Below are 21,051 nucleotides of genomic sequence, written 5' to 3'. Positions count from 1 at the left end.
GCTGCAGGTGACAACCACATCATTTAAAGGACTACTGCGACCGTAGCGTCTCCCGGCGCCTGCTCTGTCGGTCTTTTTGAAGCTACTGTCGAGTTCGCGTATTACTCTTTGGTGTGCCTTTTTGCATAAAACACATTAGGAGTCCATGGAGAGATCGCCATTTAATTTAGTCTTGAATTGGAAGCCTTGGCAGGGCTCGATGTTTGTCGCAGTCTCACGAGAGCGACAGAGCAGAATCCAGTAAAGACAGCCTTTTGAATCTTTTCGCACTCTGCTGTAAAGGATTCATTGTCTTTTGCGTGCACACGCTGTAACTGACTTTCTTTTGGCTATAACTAATGCGCAAGTGCTAGTCATTGTTAAACGGATTTGCCAATAGTGACATGTAGGAAAGATAAAGCATTTAATCGATAGAGTATGTTCGTGTGCTCACCCAGGAGCGCTCACAAGCCTCGGCCCTCACTTGTTCCACATAGGAACAACGAGCCAGCAAGTGCTGCAGTTAAAACTTACGTTTATAAGCTAAACAACAATGGGGGGGGCCTAAAGCGATGGAAAAGCTCTGTCTCTGCAGATGCAGAACTAGAAGCTCTCTTTTCGCACTTCAGCAACAACTTGCTGAATTTGAACAGCCCTTAAAACTATTTGATTAACGCACACGCGCCAGATTTTCATCCTAAGTTTTACAGCAGGACTTATCGCTGACACCGTTCCTGTCGCTCGTGGAAGCTTTCCTGGAAGAATGCAGTAATCGACTGCTCAACTTCATCTCCGAGGCTCTTGCTCACCTTGGCCGCACCTGCTTTTTTTCCTTTTTCTAGTTTCTCTTCTTTCGCAAACAATTTTTTAATATTTTTGATTGTTTTACTCTTTGAAAGTCGTGTAACTAGCTGCCTGAAGGTATTTCCAAGAGCCTGAAATCGAAACGCAGCCGCATGATCCGGAAATGATTTCATCATGATATTGTGAAATTTGATCCGTTCATCGTTTTTGCTATCATATGATGTGCCTCTACCAGAGGAAGAACTCTTGAGCAAACTATGTCTGCTTCCCTTTGGTGTGCTCACCATTTCAAGGCGACTGAGGATCTGGATGTGGGAGACCGCAATGTTGTACACGGCAACTAGTGGGCCAGCAATCATAGCCATGCTAGCCATAAGCCCTGTCTTCATAACTACCTGAAGAGCTGTAAGTGCGGGTGAGCCGGTGGGGTTGGCAATGAATGTATTGCCACTGCTGTCCACACAGAGACCCATTGGAGGACAGCTTCCTGTCATGCTGGCTTGGCCCGTTTCATTTCCAGTGTTGGTTATTTCCATGACGCCGTCCGTCACTCTAAAGGAATAGGAAAAAATTGTAGGAAGCATGGCAAATTGTGTTACTAAGTATAATTAATGTTATGGAGGAGCTAATTTGTTAGTAGATATACGATAAATCTAGCGGCACCGTCACTTGCGCTGTGTAGAGTGCTTACTGAACAAATGAAGCAGCGAAAAACATGCCCAGAGTTAACCAAGAGATGATTTCACGAATCCGATCTTCCTTGCGCTTTTGAATCCACTTCTTAATCATGACACCAAAATAGACTGACTGGGCATGGAGAAACATTCCCAAGCCGGAGTGGCCGCTAGCGGAGAGCAAACTGCCAGTTAATTGCATCTGGCTTGTAAAAACTGTTGGCGACCCGTATTTTGCCTTCTTCAACATCCGTTTTTGGTCCGTGGGAAGAAGCTCATTGAACAGCTTCAGTCCCATGTCTCCCCCCATCATAACCATTCCAAATGAACTTGCCTGCACATGTGACAAATGCATCCTATGCACATTTCGTTCCAGGGTTTTGAAGCCTTTACCTGCCTGAGAATCACCTAAACTTGTCTCGAGGGAACTAGCGATGCATCTTTTACCTGGAAGGGATCATTAATTGATAATTGCCACGCCTCATCAGAGAACGTCTTCTCAAGACTGTCTAGATTTCCGGCATTCAAAATGTTGTGCGCGGAGACAGAAAAGATGAGCGTCCAAATGTGACGAAAAAAATTAGCCATTGCACTGTCTTTAAGTGCTTGGAGTCGATCTTCCTTTGGCAATGCTGCGTAGTTGCGGTGTAGGGGTGGGACCAGTAAGCTCTCGGGAACCTGCATCAGAGCAAAAGATAATAACTGTGGGTATGAAGCAGCAAAATGCATGCATGCAACGCCAGAGTGCTGCTATTTGCATTTCTTGAACGCCTGTTTCTTTAAGCTGCGTAACGACCTCTTACCCCAAGTGGTCCTCCAGATGACAATCTGTTCTTCTGCTCGTAGTGTTCAAAAAGGTCCGTCACTGCTCTGAAAAAAACCTCCTGGTTTGCAAAGTTTCCTTTATTTTGCGTGTAAACATTGACGAGGACGCGCACTATCTCGAGGGTCTCAGGGATTTTAACGTCGACTGCAACGAACGAGTGATGCTGCGTTTTGTACGGAGGAAGCCTCAGTAACTTTTGCAAGACGCTTTTGAAACCCCACGGTTTTCCAACGGAGGTCTCTCTTGGGCTAACAACCTTCCCAATTAGTGTAAGATTCTCTGCTTCAGAGCTCTTTAAGAGATCCATGGAATCCCTAAAAAGCGCCACAATGTTAGAGCCCTTGCCGCCGTTGCACTCATTTTTTATCCTTTCTGTAGTTTCCGGTTGTCTAAGCCACTCATGCATACTATCTAAGAGCTCCAACTTGAGGTATTTTTGCCATGTGGTTGGCTTTGGCTGCTCGACATGCGCAAAGTTTATTCCTTCAAAATCCTTCACAGTCGTCTTCTCTCCAGCAGTAAGCTTTTCCTGAAAATTTAACCCGTGTCCGCAAGTTTTAATGAAACCTAGACAAGCGGCGCATGCTGTTTTGTTAAGGCTTGCTTCCCTGTATGCCATAAAGTAGAAATGGACAAACCTTTAGTTTCTGTGGAAGGCCTGATGTGGCTGTCTCAGCTATAAGACTGTCTAGCCTTTCTGAAAGACCGCCAGCACGACTTCGGGCCCCTGACTTTTCTGAGCGAGTAAATGCCATCTGATTTAGTTGAAGGAAAACAAGAGGGTGAATGAGGACGTCGACATTTGAACGAAGCTTCATATAAAAATCCGCAGAGAGCTTCGATGACAGAACTGCATACGGACAAAATAAGCATCCCTGCACATTTCTTCCCACGTGAAGCTGCCACTAACATTGTCTTGTGGCCTTCGCCGCTACACTAAGCTAGGGACAATAAGCACAGTGATAGCCGACCCACAACGAAAGTGCTGTTTCGTGTACTTGCGGCCCAAAAACTTCTTCATGAGCCTTTTAACGGAGCGAGGAAGCCACCGAGACAAGAGCACAGAAGTTTTGCTCTGTGAGACTACCTGAGCAAGGCTGTGGAAGATGTTGTCGACCCCATCTGCAAAGGAAAAGAAAGTGGAGAAGTAGGCTAGGTCCATACACAGCAGGCTTGATGCAGTCGAACACGCTAGTTGTTTCCGTCATCTCTAGGTGCCTTACCGGCTCCGGAAATGAGTCCTTTCGCATCTTTCCATTTGTTTCCACTAATCAGAGCAAATGTACGCAACAGGCTATCTCCAGAAGGGCTTCGTTGGAGGAAACGTGAAAGTAGACTCGGATCCTTCCCTACAATTGTCAAGGGAGCTTGCGAAGAGAGAACCTTTTTTGGGCATTTCACGGAGTCGCTTCCGCAAGCGGCCTCTTTAGCGACAGAATTCAAGAAGTCTTGAATTACGTGTAGAAGCTCTGATGATCACAAAACCACACGGACGGCGCATCCGAAATGTGACAAAACTGGACGCATGCACGAAAAATAAAGGCTTAGCTGTGCCTTCGCTGACCAAAATACAAATGTGGCTCTAACCTTTGTTGAAAATGCCGAACAGGCTTTCCAAAGCTTTGCACTGCAAGCCAACAGCGTGTGACTTGCAGTGTAGTTGCTTGTCCCAAATCTGCGTGTTCCACGTTGAAGAGCACGTAGTGCTCTGTTCGCTGGTATTGGCAGCATGACGACCCATTTTCTTAAGAGCTTTCTTGCAAAGCGTGGAAGCTGCAACTCACAGATGCATCCAAAGGACCGGGAAATTGGCCAAGGCGAGCCAGCAGAAGATCCCACTTACAGAGAGGGTTGCTGCATAACGGTGCTACAATGCAACTTACCTCGCTCATAGCTACTTATTAGGTTTGAAGAAGTCCTCGAGTCAATCAGGAAAAGAAGCGTCCACCCTGAGAAATAATACAACTCGATACAAGGCTTTCACGACCATAAGTAAATGAGGTGTCGAAAAGGAGAAAGGAAACGGCTGCTACGTAATGACGACCCTCTGGTATCCACCAAAATCCTTACATGGGCCGCTGTCAGCGGCTAGAAGGCGCGCGCCTGCCTCATAGTTGCCTCCTCTAAGGCTCAGCAGCAAGAAAGCCAGTTCAGCATTTTGACTTGCAATCTGTGATTCTTCTTGCGCTGGCTCTTGTTGAGCTGTGGTAGGCTCCAGCAGAGAATCATGGGAAGCAGAAGTAGACTCCAGAAAAGTAGCTGCAGCTGTTTGAGGAGTGACCCCTTCAGACCGGGCCTCCAGGCTGCTAAGAACGGTGTCGTCGAAAGAACAAGGTGTATCCAGTAGCGATTCTACATCTTTCCGAGTTCTAAAGCTAACACACAGTCTACGATAATTCGTCGGTCCCCCGGCGAAGAGCTCTAAAGGCACTGAGTACTCCATCTCCTCTGACGAGAGAAGCCCCTGAAGATTGTTTATATGCTCAATCGCATTCATTTCCGCTGCGATTCGCACAAAGGCAGAATGATACATTCAGGCTATAGAGGTAGCATTCAACAAGCAGACAAGTTTTCCAGCCCGCTATGAATTAACAAGCTTGTCCTGCGTAAGCACTTCCTTCCATTGTGCACTACGATGCTTCTCTAGGTTTGAAATCCGTTATTTCTCCTACCGAGGTGCAGTGACAAGGCAGCTTGGGTCATCACGTCACAGGAGACCCGCGGGAGGCCAACCAGGTGTGACGTCCTTGTAAAAAGCTCCCTAGGAACAACTAGAGTATTCGGAGGCAACTTGAAGTTCTTTCGACGAGAGCCAAGCACTGCCCCGCACATCCTGCTTAAGTGCGTCAGTCTCTGTTCATTGCCGTTGGTCTGCAGTGCCCGTAGAGGGGCCAATGGACGCCTGCTGCCACCTTCTCCGCCAAAGAACTCGTCAAAGCGCACATGAGCTTGATATATCCAATTAATGAAAAGCGAGACTGCAAAACGCCGAGCGTAGCATCGGAATGGAAGGGCAATTACTTGGGAAAATCAGACATAAAAGCGCTTCGCTTCACCAATTTGCAGTGTGTCAGTTTTTTTGAGTGGAAGAAGACTCACCAAGAGGCCCGCCTGTTCCTGCAAACGCCAAATATGAAGCTGGAAAGCCGTGAAAAACACTTTCAAGAGTGCTACCATGAAATGCAGTTTCTTCGGAAGCATGTGGATTCGACTTTGGTTTGCTCTTCTTGAATATATGCCTGCGCACAAGTACAATTAACGCGATATAGCAATCTGGCTTAGCCAAAAGTATCACAGCTGATGCTGTCTCTTCGTATATCCTGGAGGCTGAATATTTCTCACATTTGGATAAACGCTTCGGTGGAGATACTGCTGCTCTCAGTAGTTCTCTGAGTCGCTCCTTGTGAGCCTTCCGGAGGTCCCATGCTCAACGCTGAAAAAAGATTAGTGAGGGCATTGCGAGGTCCCTCTGAAGGACTTGATTGAAACTGGTTAAGCGGTGTGAACATGACTAATAAATCAAAGAGTATGAGGCCTTTGCGCAGCACATCGACGCAGCCCAGTGGAGCTCCTTCTGCTGAACCGATTTGGATGTCTACTTTGATCAAAAGTTCGCGTAGATCTGGAATGCTTAACGAGTCGCAATTCAAAGCTTTAAAGTGTTCTGGACAAGTGCCTGCTTGCAGCTGAGCACATGTTTGCCGCTTGGCGCCTGCTCAGAGGTAAACGACGTCAAGAGGAAGACAGCAATTAACTGCCAAGGGACAAAAATTCAAAATAAGATGGGCACCGGTCAGTGACGCTTATCGACCCGAATGTGTTCAACAGCTTACTGACGATAGTTTCAAGTAGGTGTTTGTCCCCAAGGACATCGACTAACTCTTGCATGTTCGATTGGGCAGTGGCCGCTGAGCACGGAAAACAATGCCGCACACTCTGGAATGTTAGCTGTCCTATAAAGGACAGTCGGGTCAACCGTGGTAGGCAGCGCGAGGATAGGCTTGCTCACTGGATGATGGCTCCATAATATCTACCCCTTTCGCCTGTCGAAGGGGCCTGTCGAGAAGGAATAACTTGAGTTCATCTTGGTAAGCTGAAGCGCTTGCAGAATCATAGCAGGAATATTATGCGCAACCAGGTCGCTGCATGAAAGCTAACTGCTGTCAGCCGCCAGGCTGAATTTAAAGGGGTAAGGAGTCACACACCGTCAACATTTCCTCGTGGTGCATTTTCGCTGGCCGTCTTATTAAGCTTCTTTGCTTCTGCGTTGGTGAGGGGGAGGGAAACAATAGCAATGGCTAAGAAGGCCTTCAGTTCAGTAAGCTTCATTTTCTATGTAGCTGCAACTGTGGAGACTTCCCCTGATCGAAGATGCAAACAGGATATCTTCTGGTATTTAGTAATATGTCGTTTTGGTAGAGAGGGTTCAGTGCATGGAGGCAGAGGGAAGGGCAAGTTAAAACCCCTTGCTCTTTTGCAACACCCGTGGCTAGGTATGCAGCTAAAGAGCAATGAGACAGGGGCTTTTACTAAGGCATGAAAAGGGCACTTCTTGGTAGTGGCAGTGGAATCAAAAACCATCAAGTTTCAAGCGGCATATGGTCCACAATATTTGTCGGTGGGCGTCAAAAACTATCCTCGAGTTAAACATCGAGGACGGCGATTTGGCTGGAGACAGGGCTCGACGCAGAAGTCGCCCGTGAATTTGCAGTCAAGCAAAGACCCAAAGCAAAATACACAAGCAAAATGAAGAAATGTGAATTCGTAATGAGTTAATGGCTGTGTTCTTCACTCAAAGGTCACCTGTTTTGCAGAATGGAGGGAAACGGAAGGCACTTCAGGAGAGCTTGTGTCTCTGTCGGCGCCGGTAACAAACAATTAAATCTGTGGATTTAGCCTCATAAATCAGATTCACAACTCAATATCCAAGCGTATTTGCTGTGTTGTGTTTGCGTTTCAACTTTTTTTTGAAATCCGAGCAACTGACGTGCCGCTCGGCTGTTCGGTCCCCGTGACCCCAGAACTGCCACCATCGATCAGCATGAGGCTCTACGCCCTCTATGAGCCTGGGCTGTCACACCTGTTATGGCTCTGTATCTGTAGAATGACAAAGCTGAAAATTTGTGAGAGGACTTATTCATCGCTTTTTGTTGCGGAGCTGTATTGTGTGTACCAAAGCTGTTGAAGCGCTGCCGAGCATCACCAGTAACACACCATGGACAATGCAACCCATTGATTTAAAAATTCAGCTTACCAGCGTTTTTTCCTGGGACGATCTGTGACTAGCACTAAATTAAATTATGTGCTTAGGCCTTCGGGAGGATTCGTAGTGACGGGCAAGGCCACCTCATCGTATCTTACAGCCAAGTTGGCGAGTCTGCACAGCTACCTCTCGACGAGTCGTTCGCCTCCTTAAATATACATAAGACTATCGATGGCTTTACAGAGGCTCAAATCTCACACCTATATCTTGTTTTATTCTGGCGTTTCCGACCTTTGTAAGATGGTGTGTTGCTCGTTCTCCCCCAACTTACACTGCTATGCTAGAGTCAAGCTGTGAAACGAGCGATCGAAACTGTGTCTCCTTGTGCGACATGTATATCTACTCTACCGCATGCAAACTAATCACTGAGAATATATGCTGCACAATGCTGTACAGAGAAGCTGTCATTTCCTCGAGAAGGCTGATGAGAGTCATCTCGCCACTAACAACGACGACAGGAGCTGCGAGAAGCTACTCTAGCTCTGCAAAATGATAAACTGAAGTACACCTAGGCTCACTTGACTACCGCAAATGGGATCTAGGCACACGGGCATTTGCGCAAATACGTATTCATGTGCTACTGACAGCGCATGTCTTATGCTTTCGTTATTAAAGGTGCAGGATTGTGATTCAACGTGATTCAATGTGATTCAACTACACGAGAATCGATTATGCACTGGCTTTTGCCGTGAAAGGCCCGTATAGTTATCCTGGCGATGAAGTCCATTTGGAAGTCTGCCGTCTGACTGTGGGTGTCTATGTCTCACTAGTGTGAACAACCCTTGAGTTCGTGGGCAAAACGTATATTGCACAGCGTTCTCTGCTGCTACTACTCCCTGGTGGGCAAATAGGGCGCCCTTCTGACAATTCCTCTACATTCGGCACATATCTCATAAAGCAACACCAAGTGATCCATAACCCGCAATCCTTCGAGTCTCTCAATCTAACTTTCTCAAAACGATCCCAATCACAGTTCTAGCTTCCTTCACCCGGCTGCACAGGTGCCCCCCACAGGTGCCTGCGTTATCGCCAGCCCCAATCTCAGGGTATTCACAAACACTTCGAGTTTACACATACTATCTTGCTGATAAATTGCCTTACGTCGTTACATAATAAGACGTTTCTACGCTCGTTAAGCATGTTAACCTCTTATTGGTCACCAGCTAGATACCCTCATGAGGTCACCAGCGAACTCTATTGTAGTCCCTGTGCACTACAGAACCCAGGTTGTTGGCAGCTCAAACTACATTACGGGGCCACAAAGTTGGGAGCTACCACGTCGTCAAGTGACTTTTCATGCTTTCTGAAGTGCTGATTGAGTGGTGAAAATATCGGTTGCCCTATTCGGATGACAACGCCTGATAAATCAGTGTTTCAGCGCAAAGTCTGCAACGCTGGATGAATTCATTGTAAGATACTGCCATTTCGACTTGTGGCAGTCTTCATGTGCAGCAAAAGCAAAAATATACTTGAATTTTTTTGATGCCGAGGAGGCTTTGCTTTGTGTAACTCCACCTGACGAAGTGTCCTCCAATGGTGCATGCGGGACGCCCTAAGGGATTTTTCGATGTCTTTTGCTTTTTCCCCTGCTTTCACACGGACCTGGGCGTAGAGCCTAGGGGACATCTTAGCGCCATGTTCCTCCACTTTCCACCATAATATGTCATTTTCAATTTTTTCTACTATGTGGAAGTGTAGCGAGGAAAGACACACCTAGCGTACACGAGCCAATACGTGGTGGTCTCGTTCGGCACACTTCCGGAAAGCCTGAAGAAGGACTTGGGAGATAATGTGGATATAAGTGAATCAATTAAAAAGCAAACATGAAAGCTATGCCACACTCAGAGCTGCGCTTGCAAAAGCGTAGCTGTGAGTGTGATTAGACCCTGCATGCTATGCAGCCAGGCCTGGGGTTTGTGGCTAGCAGCAACTCTCGCTGGTGGGGAAACTGGTGCGCACAGCGCGAAGATGTAGCCCACAAATGGCCTTCAGGATCAGAAAATTTCGAATTTGAGAAGTGAGACAGAGCATAAAAACAACAAACGGGCGAAGGGGCTCACTCCTGTGGCGGTAAGCCCTACTGTGTTTTGCAGTTATGCTAAGAATTGGGGGCTGGCTAGAGCTGCACGCCGACGCGGGGAAGAAAGAAAAATGAGGGAATGCAGATGCATCCCGAGGAAAACAACAATAGAATGGCGCTGTCCAGACCCTTGCAATGCTTAAACAGTGTCTGGAATGAGTATTGATGGCTATGAATCTATGTAGCCAAAACGGGAGAGGCACGCAAAAGCCAAACTGTGCTTTGCATAATTCAATCCGGGGGCTGCTCCGGGATTGCTTTCATGGGTCCCATCACCACAAAATCGTGGCGGTTTAGCCGCTCTGAACCCAGGGATCCGTGACACGTAGCATTTTTAAGGTGCGCTGGCCACTCACCTGCGCAACAGGAGCATGGTAGATGACTAAACAGCCTCAAAGACACGCTAGCTAAGTCATGCAGGGCAGCAACACTCTCGGCAACCCTGAATTTGCCTCGCAACGTCACCACAGACACCGTGTAGGGGGATGACTTAGGAAGGCAACAAGCAAAAGCCCTTCCAAATGGATCAAGCCAGAGAGATGGCCGGATTGAAGGGGGAGTCGAAACGTCTGCAAGCCCCTTTTCTCCATTTTATAGTGAAAAGGCGGACTTCAGTGTAGCAGAGACGCGGCTTGTGAAGGTAGGTCTCGACCAACGCTCGTAGACTTCTGAAGCACGAGCAAGGGGTTGCCGTAGTAGTAAAGGCTGCAGCAATGCCCATGACATGCACTGAAAAGGAAAAGAAGAGTTCACTTGAGACGGAGCTTCTTGCCTCGACAACTGTCAGCACGGAGGCTAGGAATGAAGAAAAGGTGGACAGAAAGCATGAGGTATTAGGCTCTCGATGGTAGCGAGCTAGAATGAACACCGCGGTAATAGTTAAAGAAATTGTATAACGAGCCGAAAGAGACCGCGAATACTGTGCAATGTGGAAAATGGGACTATGCTTAGATTTTGGATTGCTATGTGTGTAAAGCGCTTCTTGGTATGGGTGCATTGAGCAGCTTCAGACCACAGTGAGGCGGTGAAACGTACCTTCCCTTTAGAAGATTTGCCATTTCATGGTTGCCAGTGTCGCATATCCACCGCGCTGTTGTAAAACTGCCCATACAATGCGGAAGGACATGGCTAGCAAGCAATTTCTTCGCTAAACCCATACCTTATGGCCTGGTCGTAGGATTGAGCTGGCTAGCAGACTATAAGGTGTCCCGGTGTTTTCAATCCGACAAAGCGCCTGTGTTAATGGTGGGCAGTGCGACAACTCGATGAAAAGGCGAAAGAAACAGGGAAACAGGACAAGAATTTTGGAGAAGGCGAGGACACGGACTCCAGCGTATGGTATGCTGGCCCAACAGGTTTCCCAGAAGAAGACGACGGAGGTGCTCACACTCTTTTCCACAAGAAGCTGAAGCGCTAGGCTCAGATTAACATGACGCATCAACGTAGTGCACTGCAAGGACTCATTGGCATATTGCCTTTATGGATCGGGGGCAAGATACCCATCATTCCCTTATGCAACGAACGTCAAGAGCCGCTCACGTATGCCTTGGCAGAGCATCGCTGGTGGGCTCCTAAAGCCCACCCTCACCTCTCAAACCCTCCTTTCCCACAAGGTGAGGCTAACGACGAAGAATCGCCTCTGCCCTGCATTGGTTTCGAATATGCGCATTTCGGAAACTAGTTAAGATCAGGCAAACCGCAGAAGGTACCCCTGAGATAGTCGATGCACTCTAAAAGCATCGAACTGTGGTGCCAGATATTTTACGCAGAAGGCAGCCGCCAAAGCGTCGTCACGGCAACCACAGCATACCATTGCCAAGCAAGCTCCCATTTTAGACCGTGATGCGCATGATGCCAGCGCGCCTACTCGCACTCCATAAGCAATAAATGATGAAGCTGCCAATTATTCAATGATAGAACTGAAGTATCTCCCTAGCTGTGCCTCCATTGCTAGTAAGGAATTTGTCGTATCATAACAGAAAGTGTGTATCTTCACTAGAAGACTGAATGCAGGCGGGAGCAACCGGACAGCAGCTTGTGTGGCAGCGAAGAAATTCAAGAGAAACAGATGGAATGGCATACGGCGGCACGCTGAAGCGTACCCAAAGCAATAGGCACAGCAATAGACGCATAGCACAAACTCCGAACAGCAGTAACAACAAAGCAGCTGCTTTGAATAGGACGCTGACACGACGAAGTCACGCAAACGTGGCCAAAAACGTAGCAGAACAAACGGTAAAGGAGAAAGACGCTAGCTTGTATCATCTACAAGCGAAGCACCATGGGAAGGAGAGAAGTTGTACTGCACAGCATTACACCGTCGCCAAGAAATGGCCTTCAGGGTCATAGAATCCAGAATATGTAGATTAACGTGTTAAATACAGGTAACAAAGAGGCAAATTGAGCTTGGTGTTGAGCTATGAAGCGTGGTTTCCTCTGCAATGGGGCCCACGGGTTGGAGCTTGCAAGAAGCACTAAAGCTGCAGAGTATTGGAAGCCCACACACTGAAAAAGAAACATTGATGAAAGATAGATGCATTTCTGGAATGCGGAGCATACAGTGGTATCCTTTGAATGCTTCGCAGTGCCTTAAATTAGTAGTGGTTGGCATGATCCCGTGTGGCCAAAACAAACGATTTGCGCAGCAGCCAAGTTGACCTCAGCTCACCACGCTTACGCTCGTTTCAGTGTACCCTAGGTTTGGCGTGCTGTAAAAAAACTTTCTTTGTTCAGCGTAGTGATACATCTTAATTGGATTGTGAATGTCAGTAAGACACCGCTCCTTTCTTCGTGTCATTTTTCATACGGACCATCAAATAGCATTAAATAACATACCCTTCGAGAGTTGATTCTGCTCAAGTTTGCCCTGCAAGATGGGGTAGCGCCCTCTGTGTGGCCGCTAGCTTTCCGCGGCTCCTGTGATCATCAATGTTTGGAGCTTTGCGATACAAGTGCTGCCTCCAACGCACGTATGGAAACCTTTTTGCCCTCATGTTGAAATCGAGCGTGAAGGCGCCCACGGTCGCGACATCAATCGGGATGCCTTCCGACAGGGACAGCCTGGGGTCACGGACTCTCCGAAGAGAAAATACCTCCACCATCCAGCAATTGCTGCCTGCACGATTAAATAAGGTACTGGGTCATGCTACACCTGTCTCATTGCATCATTGCATCGTCTCCTCACCAATGATTTCCTGAAAAGAGTTATTTTGAGTCTCCTTTTGAAGGCTTTTGGCGCTCCTTCTCCATACTGTGCCTTCGGCAAAAAATCAGTAAAAGCTTTGGCCTCTCATAGACTTAATCAATTTATGGTTTCTTTAGCCCCTATATTTCACTTGTTGCACTGATTTCGCAGACAGATCTAGTGTTGGCCTCCACTTACAAGAGGCCACCCCACATATCCTAATCTATAACGCCTGGACGACTAGGCTCTGATATGACATGAAAAGACTTTATATTTTCTTTGCTCAAGAGAGTATATTCTATGTCGCGGGCAAGTGCTGGCCAGGCAGCATTCTAGAAAGGCTGGCGCATCGACCAAGGTCCCGTGTCCGCAAGTAATGAAGCGAAGGAGATGCGCTATGTAAAAAACTACTCTACTCCTCTCTAAGCCGCAAGCTGAACTTAATGAGTCACAGTATGTGCACGAAACCTGTAAACAGTGTTTGGCTCACTTGCAGGGTTGATTCTGCTACGTTTCTCCAAGGTGTGGTTTCCTTTGGAGGCACGTTCATGTCCTTGTCGTCTGGTCGTAAGGGAATAAATTTTGTTAGTATCCCTGTTCAAATGGTCTCTAGCACGCCGGACGCTCTCCACCGTGTTATTCTGTGCGCCAATTGCTCACCTTTTGCGCAAGCGCATGACCAACACGCTCTTATTTGCACAATGAGCGCAGAGCCTTATCACCCGAGGACTAAGTCCCCCTGCATGGTATTTACTTTAAGCTACTATTCCAACCTGTCCATTCTGAATTATGTGACACTGGAGGCAATTACTGAGCTGCATCGTAGTGCGGCGCACTACAATGCCATTGAGGAGCGTGCTCGTTATTGCACTGATGCTCATGAAGGCAGCAGAATATCTGGGTCTTCTTCTTGCATTGTCTAGCTAAATCCGCCCTATTTATTCCGTGGATTGGTCTCAAGCCTTTGTCCATGACACTCAAGATCTTTTGTTCCCGGTAAAAGTGCCATGAATTTTCCATTTTGTACCTTAGCTGTATTGTGTGGTGTGTAGTACCCTGTGGAGTCTTCAACTAAACCCTGGTACTTCACGCTTTATCTCCATTAGAGAATGATGAGGGTTACGAGATTGCATAATAAGTGTATGCGGGGCCCCAGAGTGGCTTGCCGGCTGCAGTTGTCGACAGGAGCCGAGGTTCAGTGTTACCTCTTGGTGCTGCCTTGATGACTTTACTGTCTGTTCGCCTGCTGTTCCTTAGTGGGATACCCTTGTTAGCAAGCATGACCGCTTCATTTTGATTCCAATTCCGTTCCTCTTCCTCCTTGGGCTCTACTTGCGTAGCATCAAATGGTGCCCACGACCACGTAGTGCCTCATCACATTAATACAACGATGGTAATTCCGGCGCGGGAAAGAATGCGCAAGTGATCAGAAAATATATTAGACATGGGTCAGTTCAAAGTAGTTCATTAATGCGGCAGCAATGCGCCTACGGACAGCTAGTTGAATCCGGTCAACTGTCCCCACTAGCCGTTAGCTGCGATGGGGAAGCCGATCCACATGAAGCGCTGCTACGGAAAAATATGACTCGATGCTAGCTTACGGAACTCCAAGATTTCGACGCTCAGTGCTAAAGGCTTTTAGTTTCGCTAACAAGCCTATCGCCTTAGCCTTAAGCCATGCGTTGCACCTCGCAGAAACGGCTGCCATGCGCGGGGCTCTCACCTTATTTCTGATCTCAATTGCCCAGTTCAAACTTCAGTCATTTGTATTTTGAGGGTAGTTATTAAGGACGAATAATACGAGAATAGCCCTATATTGTAACAGCGCATACCACCTCCCATGCGTGGGGGTGCTAGGGAGAAGGTTAAACCACGCCGCTAAGGCAGGGCAGCATGTACGAACTCTTCCAGCCGCACATTGCTCACGAAATAAAGGCATCACAGCAGTTGTGAAGAACACACTGCGCATTCACTTGATGAGCAGACAAGGGTGCACTGGCAGGAGTGCAGCGACCGTCGAAAGGGCGTACGGAGCACCTGCCGCAGCAGCAGCCTGCACATGTGACGCTCCAAATTGCCGCCAGTTTCATCAGGATAGTCAACCTACAAATGTGACATTTTTGTGCATCTCTGCCGAGTTCTGCTGGCAGTAGGTGCCGCTCATTCCCCTTCAAGATTTTGTGCAGGGCAACAGCGAGGCCGACAGTGACTGGGCGGCAGCAACTGCCACCGGGGAAAGACAGCCGACGCATCGCCCCGAATTTTATACTGAGTCTGGTGCCGCGTCTTGAATCATACAAGCAGGAAGCTTTCCGTGTTGCGATTTGGAATCATCCTTTGATTATAGACGTGAGCTCGCCATACATACAGTGTCCTCCTGAATGTGGGGGCAGGCCGCGGTGGAGTTTGGACGGAGTCAAACCCACACTCATCTGTTTGTATATGTTTATTTCTCTAGCAGATTGTTTGGTACTGCGTGTAGTGCTGTGAGTGTTGCAGTGTCTCGACAACGTGCATGTGACTGCGTGCGCTCGAGTGTTGTGGTTCATAGTTTGAGTTCAAAATAGACGAGAAGTTTTGCCGTGTAGTGCATTCACATCTTTACTAAGGTCTCTGGACCGCCTGGTCATGTTCCTGAATAATCTACTTGTGAAGTTTTACAGTCCCTGCTGAGGTTTGTTATACTTGTGGCGGCATGCAGTGGCAGATGCGCCTGGGGAGTGAGTCATGCTCTTAACTGTTAAGTTTGTCGTGCAGATCCAGCGCAAGCCACCGTTCTTCCCCGGGCGGGGATCACTCTCGGGGGATCTTGACGTCTTCGGGCCCTTCGGCCGAGGGTTGCTGCAGCTTGTTCGTTGCTGAGGCCTTGACGATCTGCGGCATCTGGGCACATGAAAATGCTGGAGACACTGTGGCAGCGAGTGCTGCCTGTGTTTACGGAGGAATTTTGGGCAGAGCCATTGAGGGCCCCTATGATCAGCAGGAGCTGCCGCCACTTGGTGTGGGGCGTGTGCCTCGCATACATACCTTTGGTTATTCTTCTACAGAGGATGCATGACAGGAAGATGAGAGCACAAAAACAAGGCTCTGTTCCTCGAGCTCGCGTTGGACCAGTTCTCAAGGCGATCACGTGCCTCTGGAATGTTCTGCTCTGCATTTATTGTTTCGCCGGCTTCTGCGCTCTGGTAAGCCTTGAGCACAAGTACGTGGACACAGATATTAGGGAACCTTGGTTGCCTCCGCTGCGCGTTTGGCCTTCAGGTTCAACACTTCTTGTGCTGTGCTGCGCAGATGTGGTCGTCGCCTAGGCTCTTCAGCACGTTTGCATTCCCTTCCTCGAAGTATCCTCCACTGACGAGACTAGTGGTTTGTGTTTTCTGTCTGGGAAAGGGCGTGGAGGTCTTTGACACCTTTTTGCTCTTTCTACGAGGGCGGCGGCCGTCTTTCCTGCACTGCTATGCACGCGTAGCAGTCGCGTTGTATTGCTGGCACGCACTTTATGCGGATGTGCCTTTTGCCCACGGCTTTGTGGCAGCGAACTTGGCTGTGCAAGTGTTTGTTCATGCGTATTTTGCTGCTGCGGAATTTGCAGTGACCAAACGGTAAGCTGAATCAGCCGCGGTGCAGCGCAGTGTAGGTTCCGTTTGTACCTCGGCCTGCTTTATTAACCCTTCACGCGTAGCACTCCAGCTGCTCCACTTTCTGCTTCTGTGGTGCTTCCCAGGCTATTCACATTTTTAAGGTCATACATCACCTTACTCCAGCTTTCACAGATGTTCTTCGGCATGTGCATCAGCTCCCATGCCATCTACCATCCAGAGGTTCAGCAGAGTGCCCTCGCTGTATTTAACGCAGAGCTGTAAGTACCACCCGAAAGTTATAGTGCCGAAGCTAGGGGCCTTCAGCGATCTGGCCTGTGGTGACTAGTCTGCGCTGTGTGTCTGTGCGTTGTATGGCTCAGCTGCTTGGCTATGTACATTTCTCACGCTTTTCTCTTCGTCAAGTTTTACATTGAGGCCTTCTGCAAGGAGTACCGCAGCATTGAAGCAACATTCCTCACTTTCTTCCACGCCTTTGCGGTGGCAGGACTTGTGAAGCTTGTGATGCACGAGCGCTGCTGGGAACTCTTTGCGGATGTGCGCCAGCTGAATGCGCCCTTGCTTCCCATTTTGCTTCAAAAAGTACCTTTCGAAACGCAATAGTTATACTTCGAGTTACGCGTTGGCTGAGTTTCCACATGGTCTCCGACTTTTCTGTTGCGCAGACAATGCTGCTCTATGTTGTTGGAGGCTTGGGCATTACCTGTGGAGCACATCGGCTGTGGTCGCATCGTGCGTACAAGGCATCTGGAGCTCTTCGTTTTGTCTTGATGATGCTCACTTCTTTGGCGAACCAGGGGTCTATCTTCCACTGGGTACGAAATTGGGATGCACTAGTGGACTGAGCATTACCAAGTGTTCTCGGATATGCCACAGGTCCAGCTGTGTTGGCTTTTGATGTCGATTTGTGTGGTCTCCAGTGCAGGGACCATCGCGTGCACCACAAGAATAGTGATAAGGAAGGCGACCCGTACAACGCCTCCAGGGGATTCTTCTACTCTCATGTAGGATGGTTGCTTCTGAAGAAGCCTCCGTCCGTGAGAGAGGCCGGGAAGCAGCTGTGCTTTGACGACTTGATTGCTGTGAGCGGCAACTTGGTCCTGGATTTGTCGGTGTATTCGTCCCCTAAGTGTTTGGCTGAAAGCCGTTTTGCACGGCACGGCTTTCCCCATATATTCATTACCTTTTACGCACTATCCCTGCGCAGGATCCGTATGTCCGGTTCCAACACAAGATGGACCCTTGGTGGAACCAGTTCTGGTGCTTCGTCGCACCTTCAATTTACGCTTACTATAAGTACAACGACTTCTGGGCAGGTTTCTTTATACTAGGTAAGACGCTGATGCGCTGTGGTTTTCCCAGCATACTTGTTCATCATCATCAGTTCTTTCTAATCGGCGTGCATTTTACCCATTGTGATACATGATTGTCTGCTGCCCTCAGGTTGTTTTCGCTGGTGTATCTGCCTTCATGCGACGTGGACGGTAAACAGTACAGCACATATCTGGGGTGATCGGCGCTACACTGTGGAAGGAAACCCGTGCGAGAGCTGCTTCACTTCTCTGGTTGCTGTTGGGGAAGGCTGGCATGACTGGCATCATAAGTATCCCTATGACTATGCGGCATCGGAAGGGGGTGTTCTCGACCAGTACAATCCTAGCAAGCTGGTGGGTTGACACATCTTAGTCCCTCCTTTAGAGATATCGAGCTCTTGGCAATCTTTTGCAGTTAGTGATGCATGAGGGTACGGATATTGTGCAGGTTCTTGACATTTGCGCGTGGCTCGGACTGGCTTGGGATCTGCGGCGCGCCACTACCGCTTGGAAGATGCTCAAGGCAGAAAGGGAGCAACAGTCAGTTGTTAGGCAGCAAAGGGACGCGGAGGCACGCAAGAACTGTGAGGCTCTGGCTGCCGTACATAGTCTTCGCGAGGTCGTACGCGTTAAAAGCGCGCACACAAGCACACTCCAGTCTCTGGTACGTATTGAAGGCCTATGTGGACGAATGGCAGCGTTATGTTGATCCGGCACTGTTGTCCAAGGCATTTAAATTGTATCGCCCTTTTTAAGCAAGCTGATTAATACGACAGCTCCCATCTCTTTGTATGACTGCGGTTGCTCTGTTGAACGCATTTATGTGCAGTGGAGCCTCCTGCTTGATGTCCTCTTGCTATGCGTCGCATACGCGCTCACCTGGTGGGCGTACTCAGCCTGTACATCGCGTCTAGGCAGTGCGCCACAAGCTCTTATGGAGGCGTCTCCTTATGTATTGCTTCCAATACTTCTTATCATCAGCAGCACTGTTCTGGGTACACTCTTCTTCTCATTGCTGATGCATGCATTCGTGGCGGCCAACGGCACCTTCAGCAGCAGCCGCTTCCTCTCTGACATTGTGGGTGGTTTGATCTGCGGCGCGTTGATGATTCCCTACCAAAGCAAGCGATTCAATGTCCCTGGTGAAACTCCAGCGCTGAGGTACGGATAACCCTTGGGGTCCCGACTTCGCAGTTCTTAAATCCGAACAAACGAGGGTTGCATTAGTCCCTCTGCCTTCGTGGATAGAGTGCCACGCAACATTATCAAGTCTGCTTTAGGTGCTGTTGCTGGAACTCAGGCCGTTCTTGTACAGTGCAACATTGGCCATCCCTCGGCTTCCCGGCTGGTCTGCAGCTCTCGCGCCTCTATTTTTGACGCTGTTCGTCGCCTCTACTGTGGTGGTTATGTTGTGGCGAGGGCACTTGCTACTCGTTGGCACGTTTTACTTATTGCCGCATCTTGTGCTGGATATTTGGACTGCTTATTACTTCTTGACAATGGAAAAGAAAGGCCCTCGTGAGTATGCATATTTTGGTCAATAAGAGGCCTCTGTAGGGTGTTTTTTGTGTCCTTCCTTTGCTGAGAGGTTCTGGCTATTTTTCTTTGTTTTGTGTTTGATCGCAGACGACGTCATGAACAACAACTGCAAGTATGACTTTCTTTGTGTGGCACCGTGCGCGCTGCGCTGGGTTAAGGCTTGCCTAGACAAGAGACGCCACGACGATGAATCTCAGCTGATGCGGGCAATACACGTTCTACATCATCGTCCGCTAGATCTTCATCTGCTACAGGCAGTGACGTTCGAGTAAGTCCTTTTTGGTCATGCATTTACCTAATTTCGTTTCCGCCTTGCCCATAACACTTGAAGGTTCTACCTTCAAGGTATTTGAGTTATTTTGCAATGATATGCGTGCGTACTTATTCTGTAAGACTGCAGCATATGCTGGGCTCTTCTATTGCGCTGCAAATCTCAGGGTGCCTCTTCACCGGGTCCAGGAGGCAGTATGCTACTTGAAGGAACGTGTTGAGTCGATGCCGGCAGAAGTCTTCAGCGCTTCACTTTCTGACGGTTTTGCAGTGGTTAATCCAGACTCTCGGCCCGAGTATTACAATTCTTTAGGACACCAGCAGACTCGCCGGGCTGACGAACAGGGAGCGCCGGTGAATGGAGAGGTGGAGAAGAAAGCAAAGGACTTGGATGAAACGCCGTTCGCAGCATCCTCTTCCACTCTTACAAAACGTACCAGAGCCGTTGGCTCGTAAACGGAACAGCCAAAGTTCTGCATGATGGCCGTTGGTTTGTAAACAGTGTTGACGGAGCCCTGAGTTGTGCGAAGCAATGCCGGTTATCGTAATTGCATATCTCCGAAAGTCTAGTATAGCCGTATGATGGTGGATGCCTTATAGCACACTGATGAACAGTCTCTGACCTTATGCTGTTTCGGGCACTGTCGCGGTAAACTGTTAGCGCTTGCAGATCGCACTGTTAAACCAATGTGTTGCACTCTGGTTCCTTTATCTGTTTGTAGTGTGAAATCTCGGGCCTACAGAAACACAAGTCCTTGGACAACAGGACCGTGCATGCTTGAAGTTTAAGCAACATGAACAAAATTCATACGAAAGGGGCGCATGGCACTGTAGAGCCGTGGAGCCGGGGGCTTCTTGCTGCTAAATTTGCCACGCAGTCGAGCGCCAAACATGTGAGGCAGATGGTCTCTGTCGCACGTGGGCTCATGTGGCGCACCCTTAACGGTTTGCTATGAAGAAGCGTTTCTGTTGAGCAACTTTGCCCATATAAGTTGCTCGGGTTATTCAGGGCCAGACAAGTTCGTGGAATAGTATGGCTGTGCTTAACACGCCTGAAGCGATGACGCGAGATTGTCTTACCGGAGTAGTCGACCGGGTAAACGAGGACTTCCAATGTACAACGATGATGAATTTACATTGTTTTCTGCGGCAACACGACACTTCCTGCCGGCTGATACAGCCTGGCAGCCGCATCGAACAAGCCTTCGGGTAAACGTGACTGCTGTGTCGCTGGATCTTCCTTGAGGTGGCAATAACGCGTCATGCGCCGGCTGCCTTCGAATCATTACGGGCAAGTGGTAGACGTGCGCTGATCAGCTGCTTCCTTGCTTGAACTGCCCGTCTAAGGGTTTCGACCACTGTCGCAGTAATGTGTACCGCAGAGTGAGCATCGTCCAGCTGAGATGAGCTGCGCATTAGGTAGTGACGTGGTTAGTTCTGCCTTGAGGGGTTTCAAGACACTTTCCTTTCATAGAGCGGCTTAGTCTTTACGTAATGGCCATTGCATAACCAAGGTTTTG

At 48.6% G+C, this 21,051-nt stretch overlaps 4 protein-coding genes across 4 annotated transcripts; 1 reads left to right on the top strand and 3 right to left on the bottom strand.

Moving 5' to 3' along the window:
• Positions 1–695: 695 nt before the first annotated feature.
• ENH_00068640 (hypothetical protein, conserved) lies at positions 696–3,038 on the bottom strand (the record flags this gene model as incomplete). The annotated part of the gene is made up of 6 exons (XM_013577403.1): positions 696–914; positions 1,068–1,335; positions 1,475–1,791; positions 1,905–2,135; positions 2,261–2,812; positions 2,922–3,038. The coding sequence occupies 6 exons, from the start codon at positions 3,036–3,038 to the stop codon at positions 696–698; spliced, it is 1,704 nt and encodes a 567-aa protein (XP_013432857.1).
• Positions 3,039–3,474: 436 nt separating this feature from the next.
• ENH_00068630 (hypothetical protein, conserved) lies at positions 3,475–4,024 on the bottom strand (the record flags this gene model as incomplete). The annotated part of the gene is made up of 2 exons (XM_013577402.1): positions 3,475–3,752; positions 3,871–4,024. The coding sequence occupies 2 exons, from the start codon at positions 4,022–4,024 to the stop codon at positions 3,475–3,477; spliced, it is 432 nt and encodes a 143-aa protein (XP_013432856.1).
• Positions 4,025–4,312: 288 nt separating this feature from the next.
• Positions 4,313–4,816, bottom strand: ENH_00068620 (hypothetical protein, conserved; the record flags this gene model as incomplete). Its single annotated transcript, XM_013577401.1, has 1 exon — positions 4,313–4,816. One exon carries the CDS (start codon positions 4,814–4,816, stop codon positions 4,313–4,315), a length of 504 nt encoding a protein of 167 aa, XP_013432855.1.
• Positions 4,817–16,583: 11,767 nt separating this feature from the next.
• Positions 16,584–19,987, top strand: ENH_00068610 (fatty acyl-CoA desaturase, putative; the record flags this gene model as incomplete). The annotated part of the gene is made up of 11 exons (XM_013577400.1): positions 16,584–16,669; positions 16,772–16,946; positions 17,075–17,224; positions 17,330–17,491; positions 17,617–17,740; positions 17,853–18,076; positions 18,171–18,386; positions 18,552–18,883; positions 19,023–19,240; positions 19,349–19,529; positions 19,699–19,987. The coding sequence occupies 11 exons, from the start codon at positions 16,584–16,586 to the stop codon at positions 19,985–19,987; spliced, it is 2,157 nt and encodes a 718-aa protein (XP_013432854.1).
• Between the last annotated feature and the right edge of the window lie 1,064 nt (positions 19,988–21,051).

The sequence above is a fragment of the Eimeria necatrix genome, genomic scaffold (assembly GCF_000499385.1).
Source record: "Eimeria necatrix Houghton genomic scaffold, Enh_scaff64, whole genome shotgun sequence".
NCBI lineage: Eukaryota > Apicomplexa > Conoidasida > Eucoccidiorida > Eimeriidae > Eimeria > Eimeria necatrix.
This window is presented reverse-complemented; position numbering and strand designations above follow the sequence as displayed.